This window comes from Falco cherrug, chromosome 9 (genome assembly GCF_023634085.1).
Source record: "Falco cherrug isolate bFalChe1 chromosome 9, bFalChe1.pri, whole genome shotgun sequence".
Lineage (NCBI taxonomy): Eukaryota > Metazoa > Chordata > Aves > Falconiformes > Falconidae > Falco > Falco cherrug.
The window spans coordinates 57,606,564-57,620,279 of NC_073705.1; the positions used below are offsets into that span (position 1 = coordinate 57,606,564).

The window sequence follows — 13,716 nt, forward strand, 5'->3', positions numbered from 1 at the left end:
AAATATCTCAAGTACACCTCTTTTCTGACAGGACATGCATTGCTCTAATTAGCCTCAGTCAAGAGTAAATGGATGAAGTAATTTATGCTGCATTTTAAGAATGCTTATCTAATCAAACACATTTTCAAAGAATACTAAAGTTTGTTGTTTTGTTTTAATTTGAGAATACTGACTTTTGTTTTACTAAGTCAACAAGATATTGGGCAAAAATATTAACCAAAGAAATAACCAGCACAGAAAAAAGATGCAAGGGAGGAACAAGCTCACTCCCTAAGGTAGAAAATTGCTCCAGTGGTTCAGATACATCACAGATTTTGGGGTTTTTTTAGTGTAATGACATAGAGGAGATGTTCTGCATTGGAATATTAGAATACAAGTAACATGATGTGACTGGGAAATCTGATGAGTTTGTACATTCACCTGAATCTAAGTAATGAACCCTAATATAATGCAAACTGAGTAGATTGTCACATGATCCTCAAAAACTTTGCCAAATAATAGCAGCAAATACATATAAAAGTATTTCTGGCTTTAAAATATATATTTAAGCAGGTTCACTTACATTTACTGTCATGGTTTAAACCTAGCTGGTAACTAAGCCCCATGCAGCCGCTTGCTCACTCCCCCTCACCCAGAGGGAGGTGGGGGGAAAGAGTTGGAAAGGAATGCAAAATTCGACGGTCGAGATAAGAACAATTTAATAATTGAAATAGAATAAAAAAAGAAAGAACAGTAATAACAATGACGACAATAACAGTTATAATGAAAAGGGGAAAGGAAAGAATAAAATCCAGAGGGAAAGGAAGAAAGGCACACGTCGTGCACGATGCAACTGCTCACCACACCAGCCCATGCCCAGCCAGTCCCTGAGCACCGACCTGCCCCCTTGGCCATCCCCCGGGTAGATATACCAGGCACGGCGTCCCATGGGATGGAACACCTCTTCGGCCAGTTTGGGTCAGCTGGCCTGGCTGGGCCCCCTCCCCGTTCCTTGTGCCCCTCCAGCCTTTTTGCTAACAAGGCCTGAGGAACTGAAAAGTCTCACATCAAAGCCAAAACACAGCACTGTGCTAGCTCCTAAGAAGGTCATTCAGTCCAACCCAGCTGAAACCAGGACAATTCACTTACAAGAAAAGAGGAAGGCAGAGCGTCCTACCCTTCCTGTCAAAAATATTTTGCAATGCATTACCCAGCATATTATATGCTGTGTTACCTAACTATACACATAGATCAACTGACAGAATTTTTTCAGTATAATACATAATGACTGTAATATTATGAAAGGTTGTAGAGTAAAGAACTGTGGATTTAAAAAGTACATTGTTCTCTAGCTATATGGATACAATCCTCACTAAATTAGGCCAGCATATACATCAAAAAGAATGAAATGTTGGTGCACAGTTATTTATGCAACTTAAAAAGAAAAAATAACCCTACAAATCTCATGTCCTGGCCTGTGTGTACTTTAATAATAGAGTTGCATATACATTTTTCTTATTCCTTGAATAAACATGTTTAATTTTGTTGTAACCTAAGTGTCATGGAAAAAGCAAAAAACTCACTCTTTGGATGACAGCATCAGGAATAACTGAAATCTTTCAAAACAAAATTTTACAAAACATTGTGTCAAATAGAAAGTTTTGTAGTAACTGTACTATTGTGATAACCTCACTCATTTTAATGGCTTACCTTGGAAGGATAATATGTAGTAAACTTTATTCTGAGGAAGTTTGGATATAATTTTACAGTTGTCAAGCGAAAATTCAAGAGCAAGTAGTAATATATGCATGCTTTGAATCCTCCTCATTGCACAAACACAACGCATTTTATCACTTTAAATTGTGTATGAAAACGTGTTCCAACAAAATGATTTTCACATACTTAAATGTACTGCATGAAGTAGGACTGTTGATTCCGTACAAGTCATCAGTTGATCAAGTTTCAAATGAGAATATGCAAGGTACAAAACTTTGGCTTGTCTGAATAGATAGCATGAGAGAAATGCATAGCCATTCATGGCACAAACAAGCTGCTTTGGAAGCTATAGGACTCCTGTAGTATTCCCTTCCTTCAGAATAATGTCTACTCTGGGATTACACTGGCTATACTCAGAAAGTTAGTTAAATTAGTCACGTACTTGCTTTATTGCCAAGACAAGATAGAACAGTTAAAGCATTCTGGAAGATGTTCCCTGTCCCTTCTTCAACAACAGGCTGTATAGCCACAAACAAAAGCTGTTTGTGGACTAAAGAACATGGCTATTTATGATCAATGCCTAAACCTCTTGTGCAAATCTTGTTCTCTAAAAAGATTTTAGAACAGAAAGACAATTACAGTATAGAACGAATACCCAATATTGTATGTAATTAACACAGATTATTATGGGGTGAAACTTGAAAATACCATTTAAAACTGACCTTGACTAAGAACACTCAGGAGCTGCACACAGTGAAAATAAAATTACAGCACAACTTACAGCACACTACAGCACAAAAGTAAGATTCAGATGAATTTGAAGGGGAAAACAGTTAACATTTCCTCTTCCAGTATCACAATATAAATTGTACATACCTAATGAGATCTATAGCAGCTTTCCCACAGAATTCAGCAGAACTGTCACTTCACCTGTATTGCAACGTTCTCTACACGTTTTTGCTAGAAGTCCTATCCTACCTTTAAGACCATGCAGAGCAATCAAAGTCAAGTGTAGTAACTTTTAGTCACACATATGTACGTTACCTTTAGCTTCATTTTCACTGTCAAGGACTATTTGAAATGAATCAGGAGCTATTGCAAGACCTGCGTTTACCAGAAGGGATCTCTTTTTCCTCACATCATCCTTCTGCTTTCCCCTTTTAGCCTACATAAAGAAAAGAACTAAGTGTTGTAAGGTTATTTTTTATTATATTCCCATTTATAAATCTTATTTGCTAAACATAACAGAATGCAGATCATAGAACTTAATACTACCAAAAAATACCTATAGGAACTGTCTGTCTTCACGTATCTCACACATCATTCTGCAGTATTATTACTGAAAGTGACTGTAGAACTTTGGTTGATCTTGACATGACTACATCAAAGAACAGAATAAAAAGTACTGTTCATGCTCCTCATGGACCTTTACAGTATATTCCTTAGTATATAACCTATCATTATGTTATACTTTCTTAAGAATAGCATTTATTTAGAAACCAATCATAACATATCTGTTGTGCAGTAACTAGCAATTGCAACAATGCTAGTTACAAAAAATTCATAGTCCATGCAGAATTAGCCGAAGTCAGAGGAGGTGTAGTGCTTTTTTTTTTTTTCCTTAACACTTAAACAGAGTAAGCTTGTATAGAAAAGCATTAAACTACATAAAATCTTCACTGTTCTTTGTCTTAACAATAAACGTATCAACTCACCAGCAGCTTTCCAGTACTGATCTTAGGTTCAGTGAACACATCTTAATTTCTGTGAATATCCAAAAATGGCGTATAGCTGAAATTTCTTTTAGCCAACTAACAGTCAGTTACCAATATGGGTTTTGTCCAGATGATGAGGCACCACAACAGAATTAGATGCAGTAACTCCTGACAATGAACACACTGTGCCTTTATATTATTAAGCATCATTTGTAAGTGTGACATAATAATGACATCTCAAAGCCAGCTAGGATGTTTAGCCATTCAGTCACTGCTCCTCTCATTAATTAAAACACTGTTCCATGCACTGAAATTCTAATTGTTGACAATTATGAATAGGATTCTTTTCTGCTGTTATTTTTGCTAATGGGTAACTTCCCCTCCCTCCCAAGAAATAAGCTTTGAACGTAAGTAGAAAAAGTCCTGCATCTTCAGCGAGTGAAGCAACATGACCAGCATAGAGAGAATGCACAGAGTGTTTCAAGGCAACCAACCAATGCCGATTTGCTAAAAGCAAGCTGATGCTGGCTCTACTAACATGCAATTCTACTAAACAGCTAGCTTTCCTCTGCCAGAATTTAATAACCAAACTCATTTCACCTACTGACCTTATTCTTCATGATTACCTGTTCAATCATTATTATGGCCTGATCTTCTAGACGCTCAGGTGACTTATACAGCATAGTGCACAAACGAAGACGGTTAAAAGTAAATCTTAGATGTTCTTGATACTGCCCACTGTTGTCTAGATGTACAGCTTTTTGCAAATGTTCCATAGCAGCCTCTATTCTATCCTCATCTTCTTCAATACGAGCTATTTCCATATGAACTTGGCAACGCAACAAAACCAACATGCTAAGGAATATGAATTTAAATGTAAAATGTTAAAATGAGGCAAAGTGAAAATCTTAGACCTAAAAATTACCTAAAAGCGGAAGTCAATAATTAAAAGTGCCTCCAGTATGAAAATGGGTATTTCCTTTGTCTCTTTCATTTTCACTATCATACCTTTTAAATGAAATTACTTAGAAAATGTAATTCTATTTTACCTCCATTAACCCTGCATGAGAAAACACCGCCATGAAGAGGAAGCATACCATGTAGAGTAACAGATCTTTATGTATTAGCAGAACTCTTCTTCAGTACCACACTGTAGCTATGTACATCAAGCAAACAGATTTTCAAAAGAATTTACTAAATCCCACAGACAGCGTGATGTACTGGGTAACAGCTACTTTTGATAAAAGTTCACTCTCTGTTCATAACACTTCTTAAGATATAGTCCTGACTGTACTAGCTCACCACTTTTCAAGATTTGGCTCACCATAGGAATACATGCTCACTGCAGGCAGTGTCTTTGCCCAGCTGTTACCATAACCAGTCTAGGAAGTCAGCATGCCTTCAGCGAAGACTGCATGTCTCACTATGCTCCCTATCTATCACCTGCCCCAGGAAGCTGTTGATGACAAGTGTGAGCTCTACATGCTACTTCAGATTATTTCCAGGAAGAAAAACAAAAATATATGATAATGATAAATGAAAGCAATGTTATGAAAAATAAAACAGTAAGGTTTCCAAGGCTATTAAACATCACACCAGAGCATTAATGTATGTCCACACTAGAGCTAACCTGACTAAGCAAGGATCACCCTTTTACTGAGGACCACAGTAATTAAAATTAATGCTACAATCAAAACAAAAATGAAGATGGGGAAATTAATAGTGACGAGTGACTTCATTTAACCTCTAGTGACAGCAACACCTCAGAGCTGAGGTTGAGTCTACTGGATTGTTAGGAATATACCAATAACAAAAACCAAGCTCGTACCCCTCAAAAACCTAACCTGCAAGCTTTTAGAGAAGAACTGTCATTACTGACATTTAGCATAAATATCAAAATCACATATGCTGATATTGCACTCTTTATATGGAAAGCATAAGAAATGCTTGAAGAGCAGTACAGTAATACAATATAGTGGTTTTACACATGCGTATCTCTGCTTCTTCAGTCTTCTGTTCCCTCTTCAGGCAACTAAAAAAATCACATTTTAAAACACTGAAAATATTTTTCTCACCTTCTTCTGTAATACTTTTATTTATTACAGAAACCACCTACTGTTCTGCTCAAAGACAGATTATGGCAATTGTAACTAGCTCTACTACAAAAGTTATGACCTTTGTTCTTAGTAGTCAGCCTATATATAGGCCCATACTTAACAAAGTACCACATACCAAGGTTTACTTGTTCCACTCAGATTAATGAAAAAGTTGAAGCTATTTAGGTGCTTAAGGTTAAGTACAACAAAACAGCAAACAGAAGAATACATCTAAAAAAATTATACATACTCATTTTCTTACTACATTAGATTTTTCAATTAAAAAGAAGTCATCGAAGATAAAAAGCTGTGCATTGCAAGAAGTGTCTTATTTGATATGCAATATAGAAGCTATTATCTTTTTTAAGAGTAATTTTTAAATTGCGTTTTTTTAATCAACAGAAGTTATGCTAATACATAAATCTAAACCACATTCCAACACATGTACACATACTGCAGCTTTGGCATTTTCTCTCATAATTTTGATTAACTACATTATTTTTCAGTTCCTAACAAATTTCAGTATTAACTATAGGCCATTGAAGTATGAGATTTTGCCTGAAAGAAACCTATATTTAAATGAATAACAAGGAAATGTATGCAATATGCAGATATTAATTTACTATGAGCTAGACGAAAATTTTCAAAGACGCTTAACATCACAGAGCTTGAGCTTTTCAATTAGTTTGATGCTCAGCCATTAGACCTTTCAAAGTGACAAATAAAAAAGTACACAGCATAGAAAGTTACCTGTCAATCTCTTCAAGGATATCAGCAATTGATATCAATGGTTTTCGTACATATTGATGCAAATTGTGTTGTAGTAGTGGTAAGCACAGATTCCACTGGGTTGTACAAACAACCTGAATCACATTAGGATCTCCCAATTGAACTGCATGTTTTAAGGTTAACTCAAGATTTTTTATCAATTCTAGCTGAGCCTACACAAATGAAAAGTTAATTAGCATGTATCACATTTAATCAATACAACTTTTTACACATACCTCCAAAGTTTAATCTTAGGACTCTTTCCAATAGAAAGCAGTCCCTCAGTCAGCAGACTTCAGAAACATTTTTAATACATTTTATAAAATAATTTCTTTAACAGAAACTTTTTTTTCTTTTTTAAACAGGCATTGATAACTAAGGAGTATTTCTTTTAGGTACTTCATGCTGCTACTACGTATTTCAGGAAGAAGTCTTATCAGCTATTCCCCTTTCTTATGACAAACAGAAATCGATAATTGTGAAGTATTTGTGAATTCAGAAGGCTTAGTTTGTTGGGGTTTTATACTAAGCTACAAATGCAGTATAGGACAGGAAAAAAATAATATTACGAATGGGATTTGCCATACTGTCAATTAAACTGGGTTCCTATTAAATCTGAAAGCAAATCCTTACCTGCAGTAACAGACACTTGTTAATTATTAAGTTCTTTTTAGAGGTTATGTCATCTAAAAAAACCACCCAAACAACTCTCCAACTGCATACACTGTAGTAGGAGTATTTAGAAGTACCTAAATATCTAAATATCCTATTTTTTATTTAAGCAGTACTAGTAGTGTTTCATATTATGATGAATTTGTGACAAATTTGCTTCAAAAGATGAATGGAATTTCTGAACTCCAAAATGAGAACAGTGATAGTTGGGAGCAAGTTTATGCACTAACACTATTGATTTCCATGAAGCATATTCACACTTCCAATTTTAGGAACTTCAGGTGCCCCCAATAGCTGTTCTAAAATGCTCATTGTAGGCACCTATCTAATCCCATTGATAATATGGGCAATTTAGGCTTCTACTTTTGATGGTCTGAATTACAAATGAGTCAGCTGACTATAGATACCTTAAGAAAATCCTCCCTGGTGTGACAATTTATTGGGAATAATCTGCCTTTTGCCGATATAAGAATTTTTAAAAGATCACCCATAACATGCAATAATAGTTGAGTTAGACTCAATGATCCTTATGGGTCTCTTCCAATTGAAGATACTCTATGAAAACACCTCCCATAAATGTAAAGTATGAAAACAAGAGTGCTGCCTTTGCATGTAATATATTATGAACCTTCATAGTCAGACAGAAGACTTAAGGGAGGAATATACAACTGTTGTTTATTTTTCCCTGTTTTCTTCTTGGCGGCCCAATGATAAAGAATATAGAGTTATGAAAGAATTTCTGATCAGTAAAATGTAATTAAGACACACAAGTCCAATGCAATTTTCCGTGTTTTACAAATTAAAACTTTACTTTTCTCTCACAGTTAAAGAACATACCTCAATGACTCCTTTGATATAAGTCACAGTTTTAGGGCCCATTTTTTTTATTTCATATTCACATTCCAGGCATTCTATTTCAATCAGTTTTCCTTGCTCCTATGAAGTATTAGTATACAAAATGGTAATTTTAATAATAGGAATACGATGAAGATTAAACCCATTACACTAATAAAGCACTGTACTTTCTTACTGAAAATCCCACTATATTAGATAATTGAAACATTAAAAGGGAGAAGAATTTGTTGTTTGAACAGCAGTCCCTTCTTAACTACACCAAAGCTGCAAAATAACCTCACCAGGATTTTTAAAGTTGTTCATTGACAGACTTTGCAATAAGAAAAAGTGTACACTTGAATTTTCCTATACTGTAATTTGATTTCATCTCTAGTGGAATCTTGCTCATAAATGTTATTAAAAAGGTGCATGGTTGGAATAAACGATAGCTAGCCAAGACAGAAAGGATTCATCTTGATGGGCACTCCAACTTTTCAGTGAAAAAAGAAGTTAGATTTTTAACACCTCAGGAAAGATCTATTAAATCATACAGATTACATGTATGGATCATAGAATCACAAAATCATCCAAGATACTTTGTATTTGGTTTCATATGGTGCAGTAGTGAAAGCCAGGCAGCATCTCAATTCATCATCCATTACGAACTATTATCAAATCACTTATTATGACCTTTATGTTTATGTATGTAAATGTTAATATAACATCTCTGTGAGATGAGATCTTGAAAAAACTCAGATGAATGTAAAAGTGTCACTATCATGTAATGACAAATACATAGAGAAAGGGAATTAATGTTACAGCTGAAAATCTGACAGTATTTGGCAAAAACCAAAGAACTGGAAAGATGTAGATTTATTTCATTCTACCATGAAGAGGTCACTGTCAAAATGATGCTGAGCAATCTGAAGATGGTCACTTAAACACCCACTAACTATAAGGGAGAAGAGAAGGTTGAAATAGAAGCAAGGCTTCTCTACTGCTGCTGCAGACCGGGCACTTGCTATTATTGTCTATATTCAAACTAAATCCTGTGAATCTTTGAGCTAGGGATTTAAACACATCTTCCAGTGGAATGCTATGAAATTGTGTATGATTTCAGACTTGCAGGAATTTTGCTAAAAAATGGGCCTGAAGCAGACACCTGGAATAAAAAAAATTTCAGTGACGGTAAGCAAAATTTACGTTACAAGTAACTCAAAGTAGGATTATTATAGTAGAGATATCAAAATAAATTTTGAAATTTGTTTGGCAGTATTTGCCACTTACATGCACATTTCAGATAACTAAAACTTACTCAATGGGCATCACAACACAACCAGGCACCTTTTCATACATTTCTGTATCTGAAAAACAAACTGATTTTCTGAATACAGTGATGAACAGTTCTGTTTGTCAATGGATGCACTTGTTTTAGCTAGGATAGTTTCCTCAGAGTAGCTTGTATGGGGCTCTGGTTTTGCGTTTGTGCTGAAAACAGCTTTGATGACACAGGGATGTGTTAGTTATCGCCAAGTGGTGCTTGCACAGCATCAAGAGCTGTTCTGCTCCTCACCCTGCCCTGCCAGAAAGCAGGCTGGGAGTGCACAAGGACTTGGGGGCAGGGGGGACAGAGCCAGGACAGCTGACCTTAACTGACCAAAGGAATATTCCAGACCATATGACATCATGCTCAGCAATAAAACTGGGGAGGAAGGTTAGTGGGAGGACCACGAATTGGGGACTGTCTGGGCATGAGTCAGGTGATGGTGAGGAGTTGTTTTCATTTGAATCACTTATCTTTTCTTGGGGTTTATTGTTCTGTTATTTTTTTCCTCTTTTCCTTACAATATTCTTCTTATTATCGTTGTTGTTGTAATTTCTTTTTAATTATTAGACTATTTTTATCTCAACTCACAGGTTTTCTCACTTTTACCCTTCTAATTTTTTCCCTTATCCCACCAGGGATGAGTGAGTGAGCAGTTGTGTGGTGCTTAGTTGCTGGCTGGGGTTAAACCACAACAATGGGGAAGGAACAGAAGAAACAAATCTCAGAGCCAGTTATATGTAATCATAAATGGCGTACACATTGAATGATCAATTAAGGAGACCGCATGAAATTTTAATCTAGGGAATACTCCTACAGTAACATTATAATAAAAATACTACAGAAGAGTAAAAATTATTAAATGTTAGTAAATAACAAATCAAGTTAATAGTTTGCTGGAAAAGGAATCATTCCTACTAAAGAAAACTGGGAAATGTATAGGAAGAAATACTATCAGGAAAGATCTACACAAAGGAAAAGACTACGGCGTGTAGTTATGGCACAATGTCTCTGGATTTATCACTGCAATGACAACTACATTGCTTAAGACCTATCTTTCAGAAAAGGTAAAAACTGCAGCTTTTTTTTTATTCGCAAGCTTTCTCGAACTCTTCCTTCCATCAGTCCCCTAATCATGCTCCAGACAAATGCTGTTTTCTCCTCATCAAAATTCAAATTCATATGCTGTTCTGCAGGGTTGATACTGCACTCCTAAGGACTAAAGTGAATGGATGTAACATTAACTACTTTTTGAGCTTACATATGGGTGACCAATTACAATCTCAATGGGTAAACTGGTGTTAAATCCTTCAAAACCTGCAGGCAGCATTTAACTTCCAAACTGTTCCACAGACCAGATAACATTTAGAAAACACAGGCAAAAAATTTACAGTTAATATCTACTTGCCAAAAGTAATTACCCTATTCTACCTATACCCTACAAACAAAACAAAATGGTAATATTAATACTCACAGTAATCCCAGCTCTCTTCAGATCAAGTATACATTGATATGCAACTTCAATGCAGTTTACTTTCATAGAAAAACGAGCTAATTCCAGAATAAAAGGAATCCTTCAAAAATAGAAAAACGTCACTTTAAACAATCTGATACTTTTTTTAATGGAATTATAGCAACAGTAAATGAAAATAACTGTGCAATGTATTTGAAAATCTTGAAGTCATCTGAATATTAGATGATGAAATTATACTAGTGATGCTCACAGTTAACAAGGAAAAAGATTAAAGTTGGCTACATGAAAGAAACAAAACTTCATCTGTTTATGGAAAATAGTATACTTCTGTAGTCTCACAGAAACTGTTCCTGAAGAACATAAAAAATACAGAATAAAATGTATGCAGCACAAAGATGGTTAAATAGCAAACGAAGATTGCAGGTAGTTCTGGAAATACAATGCTGGACAAAACAGTCAAGCCCATCAGTCATTTAGGAACTAAGAAAACAGAAGACACACAGTAGGAGACTGATTCTAAATGTCTGGATCTCTGTAAATGACCAAATGAGTATAGTGTACTGTCTGGGATAGGAGAAGTAACGAGATACCTGAATATTGTCAAATAAGATTGACCTTAACAAGTAAAAACATAGTATTCCTTCCATATGTAACATCTGTGATATAACTACTGGAATGGAGAGTTCAGTTTCAGTCTGCATTTCAAACTGATGCTGGAAGAATTGTGATGGGCCCCAAGAAAAGCTAAAAATAAACCAAAGTCTGAAAAGCACTTCTCAATTCTAAGACCTTTTAAAAATCTCATTTTATCAAAAGCAGGATCAGCTTCAGCATCAACTTTCACAGGACTATGACAAGTAAAACTCACTTCACACTGAGAACAGATGCTGGAGGTACATCGTATTTTTTCAAAAGTACATATAAAGAATTCAGATTTGCGATGGCATCACTGGGAAGCTCATTTGTGTCCCACTGCCTGCAATATATTAGGAATTGATCATTATTTTTCACAAGAAATATTATTGCATTAAATTTTTGAAATAACTCTCCTAACTTTAGAATGGACAGCTCTTAGTCCAATATATCACTTGGATTTTGAAATACCAAATAAAAATAAAAAAAAGAAAAAAATCAAGTCAACAAAACCTACTTCAGTATGTCAAGTAAGTTACTCAAGAGACAGCCTGATATGAATCACAAAGAACATTCCAGCATAAGAATTAATGTTTCAGATAGTGAATTTTATTCCAGAAGCAAAGAAAAATGCTGTGCAAAACTGATTTCTTACAAGAACATAAATTAATCCATTGTTACTAAGAATTAATAATTTTAAAATAGAGAAGCATTGAGACATTAAAAAAAATTAAATAAGGTTTTGTTATGAAGTCTAATTTTCAAAATTGTTTTATGCCTTTAAAATCTAAAAAGTTTTTAAAGTGTTATGCTTTCCATCCTTGCAAATCATGCATTATATTTTAGGTGTGATTTCCCCACTTCATCTTTACTCTCTTATACATGACTTGTGTACCAAACCACAATCTGTTGGATACACAAATGTCAGTCTCTTAAATTCTTTCATCTGAGAATATTAAGATAACACACTACTCCCTACATTCCTAAAGAACTATCTCACTTTTCAGCTGGGCTGTTCTCTAGACAGGTCTGACAGTTACTACCCAAGCCATCACTGCAATTTTCCTTTTGAGGAACTAATCTGTGCAGATTTTTGTACTGGCATACAAGATAAAAGAACTTGACCCTACCTCTGTAATATCAAGCATCAAAGTACAAGTGGAAGGATACTTCTTAATACTTACAGTTTTAGCATCTGCATTTTATAAATAAGTGAAAAATGGATGGAGTTTTGTATTTCTTTCTCTAACTGGGAAATATCCATTAGTTTGTGATATACCTAAAATAAAAATTTAATTATTGACTAAATAAGCAAAGAAAGGACAGACACTCAACAGGGCTAAAATAAAGCAGGTATGTTGACTGTAGACTTCATCATGGACTTTAAGGGCAGGCTACTATGATAATCTATGTCATTCCCATAGATAACACAAAGATCACCTAGTAGACCTATACTTATCTTCACGTAGTGAGGATTAGAGGAAGTAGCAGAAATCTAAATGTGGAATGACACCTGAGTTAGAATTCTAATTAATGCATTTTTAATAATACCTTTTGATAGCACTGTTCTTAAATCATCTCATCCAGCTACGAGAAACGAGCCCTATTCAAATTTATCTGTAACTATAAATTATATGTAACAAAAACTTATGAAGAAATGACAATAAACTGTAGTTACCCCAATTTAACTGTAGTTACACATTAAGTGTGTGCACAGCATTTCTTCTGACTCTCTCACGCTGACTACCCATAGCAGTCAATACTGATTACCTAAACTGTACTGGAACAGTAAGTTTTGCAGGATTTAAGTATGCTGTTACTAAAGCACTCAATAGTGTGGATCATAATTCTGTAGCCCTGCTGAAACACATAGCCCAAGTACAATTTTAGACCTCCTTTATCCTTCTATTTAAGGCCACTGTCAAATAGCTTTGCTCAATATTGCATCTAAAAAATACGTAAGTAATTTTGAGCTTGCCTAGATGTTATTGCTTCATTAATACTGCACCACTGGAAGGTTGTCTATTGGTTGTCTTAATTCAAATGTTAGAGAACTTTATAATATAAACATACACTCTTGAAATGCAGTGATCTGGAAGCAGACAGAAAAGGACAACAGACAGTGTAGCTGAATGAAAGAAAATATGACTGCATGCAACTTCCAAGTTTTATTTGCCTGTTTCTGCTTTTGCCACACTTGTTTTCACCCTCTTATTTCCCAAATTAATAGTTTGCATTTCTTGCATGCCTTTGTCATATACTCCGATTCCCAGAACTATTTATAGGGTTCAAGTTGGGTCATTTAAGTATTTATCAGCATAACAAAAATCAACAGATGCTAGATATGATCTCAGTGGCATAAGGCACTTAAATTAAGTTGCACCCACTACATCTTCTGTGTTAATAGTAATTATTCCCAAATTTTTAGGGTCAGCAACAGTTATCCTGATGATACTTTGTTGTATTAAAACAACATGGAGCAGTAGGGAGCTCTTCAGCTTATAG

The 13,716-nt window shown here is 35.0% G+C and overlaps 1 protein-coding gene across 17 annotated transcripts in view; it reads right to left on the bottom strand.

The window, feature by feature from the left end:
- The window catches only part of CFAP46 (cilia and flagella associated protein 46), a 99,225-nt gene that overhangs the window by 76,662 nt on the left and 8,847 nt on the right, over positions 1-13,716 (bottom strand). For 15 of the 17 annotated variants that reach the window (XR_008733793.1, XR_008733791.1, XR_008733792.1 and 12 more), the window contains 7 exons: positions 12,396-12,490; positions 11,447-11,554; positions 10,579-10,678; positions 7,784-7,882; positions 6,257-6,447; positions 4,037-4,265; positions 2,740-2,860 (listed from right to left, as the gene is read on the bottom strand). Coding sequence is in view for 12 of the 17 variants with exons in the window: in XM_055719864.1 (XP_055575839.1) it covers positions 2,740-2,860; positions 4,037-4,265; positions 6,257-6,447; positions 7,784-7,882; positions 10,579-10,678; positions 11,447-11,554; positions 12,396-12,490 (943 nt within the window). In the remaining 5 variants the exon portion in view is untranslated. Of the gene's footprint in view, positions 1-562; positions 1,912-2,739; positions 2,861-4,036; positions 4,266-6,256; positions 6,448-7,783; positions 7,883-10,578; positions 10,679-11,446; positions 11,555-12,395; positions 12,491-13,716 lie in introns of those variants that run through there. The other 2 variants (XM_055719861.1, XM_055719868.1) reach the window with 2 other exon arrangements.